The 15,460-nt window shown below is 36.0% G+C and overlaps 2 protein-coding genes across 2 annotated transcripts in view; both read right to left on the bottom strand.

The window, feature by feature from the left end:
• Positions 1–2,627: 2,627 nt before the first annotated feature.
• Positions 2,628–10,067, bottom strand: LOC111460749 (peroxisome biogenesis protein 6). Its single transcript, XM_023104016.1, has 16 exons — positions 9,614–10,067; positions 8,657–9,286; positions 8,323–8,566; positions 7,972–8,113; positions 7,186–7,369; positions 6,829–7,011; positions 5,667–5,948; positions 5,395–5,466; positions 5,087–5,173; positions 4,875–4,997; positions 4,643–4,753; positions 4,516–4,554; positions 4,279–4,400; positions 4,064–4,208; positions 3,730–3,807; positions 2,628–2,822 (listed from the first exon to the last, which is right to left on the bottom strand). The coding sequence occupies exons 1-16, from the start codon at positions 9,893–9,895 to the stop codon at positions 2,733–2,735; spliced, it is 2,814 nt and encodes a 937-aa protein (XP_022959784.1). The 5' UTR covers positions 9,896–10,067; the 3' UTR covers positions 2,628–2,732.
• A 722-nt stretch (positions 10,068–10,789) lies between these two features.
• LOC111460750 (spermatogenesis-associated protein 20) overlaps positions 10,790–15,460 on the bottom strand; it is a 6,030-nt gene continuing 1,359 nt past the window's right edge. The window contains exons 2-15 of the mRNA XM_023104017.1: positions 15,315–15,387; positions 15,208–15,229; positions 15,034–15,112; positions 14,854–14,886; positions 14,402–14,550; positions 14,023–14,179; positions 13,660–13,900; positions 13,151–13,392; positions 12,701–12,964; positions 12,486–12,596; positions 11,717–11,941; positions 11,424–11,627; positions 11,149–11,325; positions 10,790–11,076 (exon numbers count right to left, since the gene is read on the bottom strand). Coding sequence (XP_022959785.1) covers positions 10,882–11,076; positions 11,149–11,325; positions 11,424–11,627; positions 11,717–11,941; positions 12,486–12,596; positions 12,701–12,964; positions 13,151–13,392; positions 13,660–13,900; positions 14,023–14,179; positions 14,402–14,550; positions 14,854–14,886; positions 15,034–15,112; positions 15,208–15,229; positions 15,315–15,387 — 2,172 coding nt within the window. The 3' untranslated portion in view covers positions 10,790–10,881. The remainder of the gene's footprint in view (positions 11,077–11,148; positions 11,326–11,423; positions 11,628–11,716; positions 11,942–12,485; positions 12,597–12,700; positions 12,965–13,150; positions 13,393–13,659; positions 13,901–14,022; positions 14,180–14,401; positions 14,551–14,853; positions 14,887–15,033; positions 15,113–15,207; positions 15,230–15,314; positions 15,388–15,460) is intronic.

Below are 15,460 nucleotides of genomic sequence, written 5' to 3'. Positions count from 1 at the left end.
ATCAATGAACTTCGAAAAGTATTTCGAAAGTTGAAGTGTTTAATAGATATTCGTAAACTTTCAATTTAATGTTTGATAAGTCCTGACTTATTTAATATCATTAATAATAAAAAAAATTAAATTTTTTAAAAGTAAAAAAAATACTATTTGCTGTTAATACTTTATTTAAATATTATTTTAAACTAAAAAAAACTTTAAAACTAGAATCAATCGTTCAAAAATATTTTTTTATTTTTTTTAAAATATTAATAAACTATGAATTTTTTTTTTCAAAAATTTATAAATAAAATAAATTTTAAATTTAATAGACTAATTTATGACAAATTCAAAAGTTTTATAACATAATAAGTATTCTAAATTTTAAATTGTAAATATAAAAAGAAACATGTCGTGCCATGTTGACTGCTTTGTTAGTTTCTTTACATTTTGTTCACATGCCCTAATGCCATGGGTTGACCTATAGATATTATTTTAACCTTAAATTTTAATTTTATTTGCAACAATTAATGTCGGGTCAAAATAAACTTTAAAAATACTCTTAAATTAATTTATAATAAAGAAAAAAATACGCAAAATCACACTATTAAAATGTATAGATTGAACCGTTAAAATGGTGGAATGAAATCATGTAAAAGAAAGGAAAAAAAAAAACGCTCAAATTCGAAAATATAAATGTACCCTGGTGGGAGTGAGGAAGACTAACCTTGTAGATCGACCCGAGTTAGGAGGAGGTTACCTAATATAGAATTGCTGTAAGTAAAGCATGCTTAATAACAACGTTTATACGATAAGGTTACCGAAAATGAAGATACGCTTTATTAGTATAAGTAGTGGCTTTAAACCGCTCTCATTCAGATATTGTCTCAATTCGTTTACGTGCACCTCATTTACTTTGTTAGTCGAACAAACCATATTAAAAAAACCCATGATCATATATTGTCACGACCACGTGGTAATTAAGTGAATTCTCAATAGTCACGTACATGTTAGTAGTATAGTCGAAAGTGGAATGACTTATAGTTGCATAGTGTTTTGCTCGATCTCAGATACCCTTTAACGGCAAAGTTTTTTCAAAAGTTCTGATTTTTTCTAAACGTTTCCGCTAGTTTTACTCACGACAAATAACTTTTTTAGTGGATGACTATCTTTAATCCGTTAACGAATAACACCTTTTTAATAAAACCAAATGTGACTATAAAAGTCGTGTTATCTATGGTTTTGAGGAGTATTACACCAACATTAATTAAAATTTCAAGACATGACATTTAATTGATCTAACGATGGTTAATAATAAATATCAAACATGCCAATTGGACGATAATAATTATTTATATCTGAAAAATTGGTAATATTTGACTTGGGAAAAGTCAGAAATACCCCGACCATATTATGAAGCTATTTTTTGCTGTTTGTTTTTCAACTCTTTCCGTTCTCAAACGACTTCCACGTGTGTTAACCAAATAATAATAATAATAATAAATAAAAAAATAAAAAAACTAACCATAAATCTATAGTGTCCATATAAAAACCACAAACATTTTATTCCAATTTTGCCCTTTCGTAAAAATCATTTTCATAAAGTGAAAATTCATAAGTCCGAACTAAAAGCCGTTAACTTTGAAATTCTTATAATCGAGTCACCGATAAGAATGTATACTTTTCCACTTGAGATTTTATTTAATATTTATATTTTTCTATGTTTCGAGTTTTTAAGAAATGTAACAGTACAATTTTTTTTTATTTTCTAGTTTTGTTCACAAATGTATAAATATTTATATTTTTAGTCGTTCAACACGAACCCAACTCAATTCTAACACCATAACACCAACCGAAATTAAATATATTTAAAAAAAAAAATTTATCAAGATCTTTAATTCCTTTTAAGAAATAAAAAAAATTACAAACACAAAGCTTTTAATTAGACAATAAATTGACTAATATTGATGAAATTTACAAATACATATTTTATTTAATAAGCCAATAATTTGATTGGAAATTTTGAAATGAAAAAAACAAGTTGAAGACTGCAGTTGGTAAGTTTGACAAAAATTTAGAAACTGAAAAATTAATTAATTTTAAATTTTTGTGAGAAAAAAAAAATGGAATGGCAAAATTGTTATTATCTGGAAAATCAGAGCTAAACGACAGGTGTCAGTCTAAACAAGAACTTTCCAGCAGCATATTCCGTGGATGAGGACATTTTTTTAACATGTGACAAATACAGATAAAAGGATATATATATATATATAAATATAAATAAAATTTGTATTATAGTTATTTTTACGGTAATTTTATTATTTAAATATTGGGATAAATATTGAAACCTTTTGATTTGATATTTAAGAATTTTACTTTTTTTTTTTTAATTTTAAATTTTAAATTTTTATAAAAGTTGTTGGTAGAAGTCAAATTTCGTATGGATAAGCAATTAAAAGCAAATAATACATAGATATGATTTTATGTATATCACCATTAAAGTAATTTCAATACTCCAAATTTATCTAAACTTTATATTAATTGATTTATTATATGTATTTCAATTCATGTATATCTTTATAATAAAATTTAAATATGATTTTAAATAATCTTATTTTCCAACTAATTATTACAAATTATAATATTAATATTTAGGGGAAAAAAAAAAAAAAAAAACCCACCAACACCCCTATCACAGCAAGAATCCAACTCATCATTGGCCAATCAAAGGAGATTGAACAAACTAAATTCATACCTTATTTTGAAGCTCCTTCAAATTGATCTCGCAGCTGCTCGTATTTTTTGAGCTCAGCCATTGACAGTGAGGGAGAGAGTTCTTTCAAGACCTGTGAGTATATGAAGGGCATTAAGATCAAATTTTGAGCCATACAAATTGTTTATACAAACCCAAGAAAGAGAAGACGAATAAAAAAAAGATAGATGTTTCAAGTTAAACATGTTTACTACAACAGTCCAAGTCCACCGCTAGCAGATATTGTCATCTTTGGACTTTCTCTTAAGGTTTTTAAAACATGTCTACTAGAGAAAGATTTCCACATCAGAATACTTAGTTCCCCTCTCCAACCGATGTTGGATCTCATAATTCATCCCTCCTTTAGGGCCCAGCGTCCTCGCTGACACTCGTTTCTCTCTAATCGATGTGGGATCTCACAATCCACTTCCCTTCGAGACCCAACGTCCTCCCCTGACACACCGCCTATGTCCATCCCCCTTCGAGGCCCAGCGTCCTACTTGGCACGTCGTCTGGTGTCTGACTCTGAGACCATTTGTAATAGCACAAACTAACTGCTAGTAGATATTGTCCTCTTTAGATTTCTCTTTTGGGCTTCCTCAAGGATTTTAAAACATGTCTCCTAAGGAGAGGTTTCAATGCTCTTATAAAGAATGTTTCGTTCCCCTCTCCAACCGACGTGGGATCTCACATTTACTTAATCTATGTTATGAATTTGTTAGTCCTCTAGGCCATCAAAATCAAAATTACATTAAGAACTATCTTTTATATTCGAGACTAACTCCTACGAATCACGAACCTATAAACCATATGCTGATTATCCAAACTTGGGTTTCAGTAACCTATTCTTTAACAGAATTCAAGTGCATAAAAGTGTCTTAACTTTCTTCCCCATTCCCAATAAAAACTCATCGGGACGATCTTATGCAATTCTTTTTCTTTTCTGCAGATCAGATGAACAAAAGTAGTCTACAGATAAGTGAAGAAACATAACGAAGTACCTCCACAAAATCATCATATTCAACTACAACAGCATCGTCTTGGTCATCCAGAGAAGAACTTGAATCTGAACTTATAACCTTGAGGAAAGCAACAAAAAGTATAATAATAAGCATAACTTCCAAAAGATAAATCAATGGCGAACCAGGCGTGAAGTATAAAGAGTCTTATTTTCTCCACTTACAGCCTCAACAATTTAAGTCTCTAAGCACCACAGACTTATTCTATATAGACAAAAACAACTGTCCTTTTCTACAATGACCCCATTTAAAAAGTAATTTAAAATCGAGTACGGAGCAAGATGCATGCATAAAGCACACGACTGACAAGACTGACCTTGCGCTTTGCAGCATGGAACCAAGCATCTGCACATAAGGCATACATATCCGCACCGGTGAAGTTTGGAGGGCATTTTTTGGCAACAGACAGAAGAGATATGTTCTCGTGCAATTTAAATTTTCGAGTGAGTGCTTTAAGAACTCTGGAAAAAGTAACCAAATTAAATATTGGATGGAGACCGGGTTTACTCGTATGCATGAATGCAAACTAACCGTTCCCTGTAAGACGCTTCAGAGTTCACTCCAACATATAGCAACTTATCGAATCGACCAGGACGCAGAAGTGCAGCGTCAATCAGATCTGGCCTATTACTTGCTCCAATGATAAAGAGGTCCTAACAAAGCTCAATGATACAAATCCGAGTAAACATTCTTTTGATATACAATTTTCATTAAGAGAACTGAAACAAAACAAAATTATGGAAATACGAATCAATTAGAATAAGGTACCTGGCTAGAATCGTTAAGGCCATCGATTTCTGCAAGCATCTACAATTTACAAAAGATGTTACCATGTTAAAAGACCCTCAACTATCAAAGGCAGGTTTGTCTTCCAAATACATAATCAATTTATCACCTGAGAAACTACTCTGTCCATAACACCCCCGGAATCTCCAGATACCCCTCGAGCAGGAGCAAGAGAATCGAGTTCATCAAAAAAGATAACACATGGACGTGCAGACCTAGCCTACAAGGTATATGCCCAAATTACAAAATTTTGAAATATTATGCTCTGAAGTTAAATAGCAATATAACAGAAAAGAGTTCAATTTCTCCCCAAATATTTAAAAATATGAAAAATAGCTAACCTTCTGGAAAATGTCTCTAACGTTTTTTTCTGACTCTCCAATATACATGTTGATTAGTTCAGGTCCTTTGACACTCAGAAAGTTTAACGAACACTCAGTAGCAACAGCTTTGGCCAAAAGAGTCTAAAGAAACATGTGAGTAACTTGTTATCTTAACAGGAATAAAAGGAAAACAATGAAATCACTATTACAACTGACAGACCATCGCATACCTTTCCAGTCCCAGGAGGACCATACAACAGGACACCAGAGCGTTTTCGCAAACCTGATGAGAATAGATCCTTGTGCAACAGAGGTAACTGTGGGAATACAATCATTATAAATCAGAACAAGTAAACGGCAGAGGTAACACGCTGCATAGTTCGATTATCCACAGAACAATAGCCACATGTGATCATTCAAATTTATTATCCTGTTATTAGTTCTCAGGCGCGTAATTATCCTGGCCTGAAGTAAGTTCCACATACTATATACATGCATATTATAGCAGGGTGCATTAGTTGCAAACCAAATGTCCCACCTGAACTGTGTCCATAATTGATTTCTTCACGTCTTCAAGTCCCCCAACATCTTCCCATTTCACATTTGGAACCTGTAGAATAATGATGTCTCAATAACTTCTTTTTTTTTTTTTTGCACTCAATGATAAATTACGTAAGAGAAGGAAAAAGCATGAACATTGATTATTAATTCAGGAACCAATGGCAAACAAGTCGTATATTAGTTCAAGAACCAATGGCAGGGAAACGAGTCGTACTCCAACATGTGATGCAACAAACTCCATTAGTTTACCTTTGGAGCACCCAATGCTGATGCATTTCTTTTTTTTGACCGATCCAATGAGGAAATGAAATCTTCTTTTTCCATTACAAGAGGCTTTTCTTCACCGGATTTATCAGTAAACACTTGTGATTGAAGTCGACTCTCTAATGTCTCGTCCTCAACTTTATTAGTCTGAGATTTGACCTTGCTTAACAAGTTTGCACCAGCATCAGCTATCAAAGCATGAAGATCCCTCGGCATAAAGCCAGCTGTCTGGGCAGCAACATCCTTTATGAAATCCTCCGCGTTAGTCTGCAAGAACCATTACCTGGCAAATTAAAATAAGTGGTCGATATGAAAGGATCATGAATCAAATATAATATTCGGAAAGGGAAATTTTGAAAAATGGATTAAAAATAAAAGAAGATGGAAGGTTTTATAAGAATCAGTCAATTTCATAGTTTACCAAAATACCAAATATCAGATAATTGTTTTCCATAATTAACGAGTTAATAATGTATTTTCACCAATTAATGAATGGGGTTCAATAATCATTGAAACACATTATCAACCATTCATGTCAAACGACAACAGGCCATGCCAAGTTACCAACACATTGCTTGAATTTGAATATATATGTACTACTGGATGTAAAAGTATTTATTCAACAAGTAATTGCAAATTTCATTAATGAAATAAGAAAATTGGTATCATATTTCATTTAAGCCTCAATATCTTATTAACTAAGTTCAGTAATTATTGGAAGATTATACAATATTTAATGGACTAGGACTCAATAATTAGTTAGGTTTGTAAAAGTTGAAACAATCGCACTGTCAATGATAATAGTCTCATGTTCTAATACAGTAGTACTTGCTATAATGTCTATTAAACAAACTAATTGAAAGGATGAAAATCAAGTAGAACTAGCCATGAGGACCATAAATCTTGCATGATTTTTGTGCATATAATTTCACACTCATTTTTAACCCTCTACCCCCAACAGGTTTTGCTATGCGAGAACATATTTCACTGTATTCTTAGTTGGATAGCCAATACAACGAAAATTACTTCACATTAATGCTTCCCAATTTGTTAGAGTATGAAGGCAGAAACTGATCATTTTTCTACACTAATACACAATTAATTCGAGAAATATTAATATAATAATGGAAAAAGGTTATTTTCATACACTAGGAAGAAGTTCAGGAGCGCCTTGCAGGCACTGGGATAGAATTTCAATCCTCTGCTCTTCAGTCAAAGGACCCATTTTTAATTCATGACTGAAGCAACGCCTAATAGGAGTTGGTAAACCTTCACAACTCTCGGCAGCAGCAACTAAAAGTACTGGATGCCTGAATGCCTTACTTTTCTCCTGAAATAGTATCGTAAAAGCATCATAGTGAGCTTCCATGAAAGGGAAGGGGAATTGAAATTAAAAATGTAGTTCTGCATATTAAAATATCGATGAAAAAGAGACAGTTCTTTGAATTCGGCATGTTTCTAAAACAAGATCTTGAAACTATAATACAAACGAAGAGTTGCTTACAAAGTCATTGTTTCTTTCTCCTTGATTACGAGCATCTTCCTCGTCAGAAACTGGCTCAGTGAATTCCTTAATGACTGAAGCAACTTCAGTGGGGATGCCTAGCTGATCATTGGGTGAACCTTCATTAGAACCCAAATTCCGAAAAACGTCAAAGTGGCGGAGAAGAAGTATTGTTGGTGAGTATCTGATAAAATACAATCACATGAGAAATAAGAAGATGCAGGGTATTTTATAGAATGTAACTGTACAAAATACAGATAATCACTACGTCGACATATTGAGCTTGGCAATATGGAATATCATAGATTCTTCCAAGGAGAAGAAATGGCTCGGGAAGATCACCAGAAAATTGTTGACTTGCAGCTTCCTCTTAGGATCACCTAATCTAATTCTACCTTAATTCTATGATTGGAAAGTCTTTTGGCACCTTGGTTTTGCAGGACATTTCCCCTCATAATTTTATCTCACCAATAACTATTGTTTCTTATTCAAAATAATAATAATAACAATACTAAATCTGTTTTTCTTCAAAAAAAAAATTAGTGAGTGGTTGTGTATTATAATCTAAAACGCTAAATACAAAATAAATGAAGTGTTTGTACACTGAAAAAAACGTAACACAATATATTACGACACTGTCTAAAGAACCATTAAACAGCAACAACTAAATCATATTCATATACATCACCTGACTTAGATTGTAAATTCGCTACACCACATTTAAGATTATACTTCTAAACTAGTAATTTTCAATATGCTAGTGCAGTAACATATTCAGTGCTTCACCTTTGAGCCATCTTAAAAGCTTGGGCTAAAGCAGCAGATGCTCTTTTTTCACTCGAAGCCGTGAAATCATGGCAGCTGAACTCTACTACATGAAGACCCAATCTGTGAGCAATATACCTAATCACAGTCCTCTTTCCACACCCTGAAACAGTGAAAGAATTGATTCAAGCAGCAGACATGAAATACATCAAATCAAATAACCGAAGGTTTATACTTCATATTTAGTTCAATCTGTTCAATTATGATTTGTCATAACACATAAGTCACAAGTGCTTAAATTTACTTGACCCTTGAAAAGAACAAAAAAAAGGTGATAAAAAGGTTTAAGCATTCTAATAATCGATAATAGACCTGCCATGCCATATAATAGAACACTAATTCTGTATCTTGATGAAAGAGGCGACGGACAAAGAGGTGGTGTAAGTATGGATGCCAAAAGCTTCACTGTGTTTGTCTGTACAGGTGAAAGCCTTCTAGGTAAACCAACCAATAGATCAGGAGGGAGGGCAGAACAAACACTGCCTCCAAGCACAAGAGCAGTTTGAGTGCGACTTATACGAAGAACTGGTTCTTCTGATGGCTCCATTGCCACAACCTGAAAATACGACTTCCACGTGGTAAGAAGGTTGCATATGATAACATTCCTTGAATATCAAAGCCTTGTAGATGATATAAAGATGTCCACCTTAAAATAGATGATAATGTCACTTCTATCCCCCGTGCTTTTGTTGCATGAAATGCAAAATGTGGATTTGCAGTTTTGATTTACTTGAACACTGAAAATATCACCTCTAGCTAGATACCTTTCTACTTCAAAGTATTTTTGTAGAGCAGAATCGATTACTTCCTGACGACTTTCAGCTTCAACAGATGATCTCCCATTTAGAGATTCAAGGATACCACATGTTGGCACTTTCACAAAAGAAACCCTCAAGTGCGAGGCATATCTAGGCAACTTAACCAGAGGTTTCAATCCTACTTTTATAATAGAACCAACAATGCCTTCTCCGGGTGTCAAATCGTCCACTTTAGCTTGAAGATATGATGCTAAAGTTTCTTGTCCTTTGTTCACTAGGCTTCCTAAGCATGATAAATGGAAGTCAAGATTGAACGCCAGAAGGGGAGATAGATAGGCAGTGCCAGAATCCACAGGTTGTTGATCCTTTTGAGGGAAATTAAAAGAAGGAAAAACAAGCATAGCATGACGAGAAGAACATTGTTTGACGTCTGAAGCGCATTCTCTGGTGCTGGGGGGATCTAGAACAATTACCTGAGCAACTCTCTGCGTATTTGATTCCAGATTCTTCACAAGAACCTTGAAACCAACAAAATAAGTTAACGCTGCTGGATTCCGAAGTATTAAACAAAAACAAAACAAAAAATCCACCATCTACAAAAGAGAATTTCCTTCGAAAATCTTTATGCCTAGAGACAGCAAAATGATGGCAGAAGTTTGAAAATAAATGAAAGTCTAAACAAGTACAATTTCAATACACGAGTCCATAACTAGCCAGAAGACAACGGAAATATATGAATGAATGAACATCAAAAGTAGAATATGCTCATTTGATTAAACCCCGTAACACAGCCCCATAAACAATCGAAACATGCTTCAATTAAAGAGCTAAGTCAGTTGACGTACCAAAGAGCCCGAAGTTATGGAGAGCCTTTTCAGAACGGACATCGAGACCCCAACCACGGCAGAGTCGTCGAAGGAAAAAGACTTCCGAGATGAATTTTCATCTCCACGCTCATCGAATCGGAGAATTCCGGTTTGCAACTGTAACTCGGGGGACTCAGAATCGAGGGAGAGCTTGTCTTTTCCGGCGACTGGGGGTTTTTCAGCGAGCAGCGAGGAGTTAAGCACGGAGCTGACGAGGGCCTTCGTTGAATTCAGAACCAGAGGTCTCCTCCTCTCCACCATTGATTCCTGTAATCAAGAAAACCACCCAATAACTCGAACTCAGCTTCAAATTCAGCGGTGGATGGGCAGAGTCGTTATCCTTCGCTGCGAATTGCGGGAAACAGAGTGGGCGAGACTTCTATCAGGTAGAGCGCGAAATTCAATGTGAATGTGGAATAAACCGTGAAATTCACTGCAATGCGTATTCCGAACTCTTGTATTACCCTATTAATTTTCTTTACGGCTGTCGTGAGGTATAATTTCTTTTCTATTGTACGATGTTTAGGCAAAGTCATGTGTATACTTAGATAAACAAGGTTTCAAAGCCATATGTATACTTGATAAACAAGGTTTCAAAATGTTACTGAAACCGATGCGTCATCTAGAATGATTGCGGTGGAATCTCAGAGCTCAACCCTAGACAGGCGGTGGAAACTACCAAGCTGTGGAAACTACCAAGCTGTGGAAACTACCAAGCTGGAGTACGGTAGGAGCAGAGAGAATTTCCAGTGGAGCGGTGAAATGCATAGAGATCGAAAAGAACACCAATGGCGAAAGCACTCTGCTGAACCGACACTGACACTAAGAGACGAAAGCTAGGAGAGCGAATGGAATTAAATATCGCAATAGTCCTAGTCGTAAATGATGGATACTAGACACTGTACATATCGACCCATGCAGTGCTATAGCTAACGCGCTAAGTATCCCGCTTGAGGAGTACGTTTGCAAGAATGAAACTCAAAGGAATTGACAAGGGCCCACACAAGCGGTAGAGCATGTAGTTTAATTCGATGCAGAGCGAAGAACCTGAGGAATAGTCTTCCAAAAAAATATTACGTTCGTTTTAGAATTTCGAGGTGCACCATAAATATCATAATAAAATCTAGGAATTTTTTCTATTATCTGAATTTAACATTTAAAGTTTGGAACCCGCCATGGTGATTTCCTCCAACCTAATTATAGATTACAAACATATTCATTCATTAGCTTCCCATAAAGTAACATGATCAAGAAGGCTTCTGTGCAAGCATCGCCTCCAGAGATTCAGGGTCACTTACAGGGGCCTTACATGTAAAGTTTTGGCACACCAAACCCACTACCTTATCTGCAGCGAAGTTGTTCTTCGCCATGGCACCAACATTCCTGTTGTTCTCTTCCCAAAATTGCATTTCCATCTTGTCTGTCGTATCGATATGAATAACCTGCCATTAAAACTCGATTACGAACGGTTAAGAGGATTGAAACTAGGAGGCAATTGCAGATTCTGTACTCACTGTTCTATTGGGATCGTACGAGGCATGGGCTGCAGCAAGCATGGTTTCGAACTGCTCCCAATTTTTATGCCCGACCAAGACGACGTGTTTTCTGGATGGAACTGAAAACATGTCAGCTGCACAACACATCAATGGTACAGCCACTGCTGTATCCTTTAATCGCTTCTCGAAAACAGCCTGCATTTGCGAATAAAAAAGCCGCTAATTAGTATCCAAAATCTCAGACACCTGGTTGGATGAATAGGAGGAATGTTCATGGGAAATAGTCGACTGACCAGAAGATGCTCGGCGTTCTGTCTGTAATAATCGGACTTACTTCCAGAAACCAGTGAGGATAACCTGACAAGATTGATAGCCGAAACCGAGTTCCCAGATGGCTCAGCCCCGTCGTGATCTTCCTTCACCCGTAGAAGAATAGATGGGTCTTCGCCGGCAGTGTTATAGTACCCTCCCCCCTCTCTATCAAGAAACAGCTCATCCTACAAAAAGATCCAAAATTGATTCTAACATAAGGTTAGAACTCTAAAGTTAATTAACTTAGCAAAGCAATAAGAGCAGTGCTTCTTGCCAGGGTGGCTTGAAGTTCTATTGCCCAAATTAACCAATTCAGTCCACCGCCATATTCATAGAGATCGAGCAAGCCTCCAATTAGAAACGCGTAGTCGTCAAGAAACCCAGGTGCTTTGGATGGCCCGTTCCTGAAACTATGCTGTAACCGACGTGTTTGTTCATTGTAAAGCTTTGTCCTGATGAAAAGAGCAGCTTTTTCTGCAACTTTGAAGTACTCTTTGGCCTGCAGAAAATGAGAGTAACCAATAAATGAGCTCCAATGAATCAATCACTCTTTCTTTTGTCTCTCTTTTTCTGGTTGGCTTTATTGATTTAATGAAAAGTTCAAGGCATAAATTCCAAAATGCAAGACTATCCCAATCCTTGACACTCCAAGGAGTTTCATGAACACAAAAATTAGACATATGTGTTAATAGGCAAGCACGAAGGCCGTTCCCGGTCCTGTCGAGGGAAATGGTTCGAACACACCATCGTAAAAGCACAATAGCCTTCTCAAATTATCAGAGTTATGCTTGGCCCAACTTGAGTGAAGTACACACCCCTTGATATTTTAAAAGAATGCATCATCACTTATAGAATACAAACAATGATTCAATCTAAACATTTTTAGGAAAAATGAACAAATAAAACGCTGCTAATACGTTTGTCGATGTCAGAAACCCACAAATTTCTCGACCATTGTTAAAATAGATCTTAGAAACTGTATTACCTAGAGAAGTTACTTGCACTTCACAAGGAGTTATACAAGAAGATAAAAGCGATCTTACATCGGAGCCAACAACTGGGAAGTTGAATCTTGTGCCCTCCTTTTCGTTCCTCAGAATTTTAGAGGCTCTTGCAAATGATGAGATTGTAAGCCCATTCCATGAAACAATTACCTAAGAAACACCAAGGCATTAGAATTTTTTTTATGACAAGGACAACATACAAGAACGCATAGAGGTTCAGCAGTTACAATCGAGTTGATCGAGTTAATGTATACCTTATCATCAAGATGTGGCTTGGGTCGATGCTCTCTTACTCTAAAAAGCTTTTGCCTACATTCCCCCAAAATCTCAAGATATTTTTCAACAGGCAGCCCATGTTTTGATGCTATCTCAGATACACTTTTCATCTCAATAAGAACATTCTTTCCTTTAAACTCACCATGAGGATCACTCAATCTGGAAAGATCACAATTTCCTGAAGGCTTTATGTAGTAGTGCTCCTTGAAGAAATCGGCATGCTCACCGAGTGTTTCATCGACCTAAAAGAACAATTTTAGAAGAAAGCGGGTTCATAATGGTGGTACGGGTCCTATGGGAATTGAAAAGTTCAATAAAACGGTATCCTTATAAAACACTGAATGAAAGGTATCATTCTCCACCTCACGAACAATTAACATACAAAATATAATGAGGTGTAGTAAAGCCCAAAAAAGGATGATGCAAACCTCTTTACTTGTCCACACGTAGAAGGCCCCTTCTTTTTTTCTTGTAGCTCCTTCGGATTCAGCACTATCAGCATCCTCCGCAGAATATATTTCGCCGTCGGGTCCAATCATGTCTCTCCTCAGATAATCAAGAACATCCCGAGATACATATGAATAAGAGACATCCTTGGTTATGGAAAAAGCATCTAGATAAACATTTGCGATCTGTCCTTGATCGTAAAGCATCTTCTCAAAGTGCGGAACTGTTCAGAGAAAATAGAATTTATCATGTACCATAGCAAAGTAGGACAAGTAGAGATCGATTAGAACTTTATTTACGCCTCTTCCCCACACAATGCAACGACATTTTCCTTACATGCTTTAATCACACTTCATGTTCTGATGATAAGAACTGTCTTTGTAACAATTTAAAATGAAATTTCGCGTATAGTAATCAACAAACATGCAAGATTTTCCTATATGATGAAGTTAAGACATAGTGCTAATTAACACATGAACCAGATACTGACCATGCCAGCGCTCATCGACACTATATCTGTGAAATCCACCTCCAACATGGTCATGAATACCACCTCTTGACATACATTGCAGACTAAAAATTACCATATTCAGGCTTTCTTCTGCTTCACCCGACTTCCCAGATTCTTCCAATTTTTTGGTATAGTAAAGCATAAGTTGAACCTCAACTGGTCTCGGAAATTTAGGAGCTGAACCAAATCCACCGAAATTTGGATCGTAGCTTTGAGAAAGCTAAAATAAACATCAAATAAGTTCAGAAACGAAATACACACACATATATATATATATATTCAAATTAATGCTCATAGACATAATTGAACAAAGACCAAATTTCAAGGCAATAAGAGCTTTACTTGCTCGGCACACAATCGTAGAGCATTTTGTGGAAGTTCCTCTGGCAATTTATTCGAACTTGCGGACGCAGACAAGGCCTCAGAAAGCTGCTCAATAGCATAAGTTCCACTCTTGACAAGAACGTCCCTTTTATTATCCCATGCATCCTTCACTTTCCTGAAAACATAAAATATACTACGGTCTCTTTGGGGGAAAAAATCGAAAATCGAAAATCGAAAGGTTTTACATACAAAACTATAATGCAACTGACTAGCAAACCTTTTAGTAGAATCCAAACATTTCTGAGCTAATATGATCAAGAAACCAGAGACCATAACAGGGAGAGAAGGGAGGTTTGTGGGGGAGAGAGGAGCTTAGCATGTCTAACGACTTCTTTACCTAAGCACAGTCTTAAATCCAGGTCTTCCGTATTTATCATCGGGAGGAAAGTAAGTCCCGCCCATCAAAGGTTTCAAATCGGGAGAAAGGAAGACACTGAGCGGCCAACCCCCACCACTGTAAAGAGCCTGAACATATGTCATATACACCTGAGATGGGACAGATCTATTTAGTTTAGCATATCGTAAAACTATTATTTTCTTTAAAGTAAGTTAATATATATTATATCGTGATATAAAGTTCATAATTACAAGATCTATGCATCCGGTAAAAGTAAATTTTCACGAGCCGTGCTGTACAAAGTAATAAAATAAGTTTCAGTAGTGCAGCATCATTCACAGTCCAACAAAGAGATACAGAACTAAACTCGGATCGGCAGAAAATAGATATCTCAAACGCCTGGCTACCCTCTAAGATAGCACATACATTTTAAATTTATCCTCAATTTATACCTTATCAACATCTGGCCGCTCCTCACGATCAACCTGCTCCACCGACATATCAATATATAAGAAAACAGAACCAGAGAGGGATTTTAAAGATTGAATCTATTTTGCAAACAGGTAATTAGCCCATTTTTCAGATACTCAAACTATGAAAGAAGCATCCAACTGGTACTAATTGGAACTGACCTTGATACTGATAAACCAATCATTTAACAGTTTGGCTACCTCTTCATTCTCAAAAGATTCAACTTCCATGACATGGCACCTAATCGAATAAGTCACAAGTCCCGATAGATCACACGTTGCACCATGAAGAAGAAACCATATACAAACACTTGCAAAATCAATAAAAGACCTCACCAATGGCAGGTGCTGTATCCAACTTCAAACGAAAAAAAGAACAATGAATCAATCTCATCATGGATCAACTAAAACAACTTTGACCTGTAAGCGAGATTGATATTTACTAGATAAGAAGATCGGCACGTTTCTCTTCCGGGCTTCCTCAAATGCTTCGTCTCCCCACGGATACCAATTCACCTGAAAACAAAGTCAAAACCCGTCATTTGAATAAACCAAATCCAACGTCGAATTCCACCCCCCCCCCCCCCCC

This window comes from Cucurbita moschata, unplaced genomic scaffold, assembly GCF_002738365.1.
Source record: "Cucurbita moschata cultivar Rifu unplaced genomic scaffold, Cmos_1.0 Cmo_Scf00024, whole genome shotgun sequence".
NCBI lineage: Eukaryota > Viridiplantae > Streptophyta > Magnoliopsida > Cucurbitales > Cucurbitaceae > Cucurbita > Cucurbita moschata.
The sequence above is the reverse complement of the archived record's forward strand: the minus strand, read 5'-3'. Positions and strand labels throughout refer to the sequence as shown.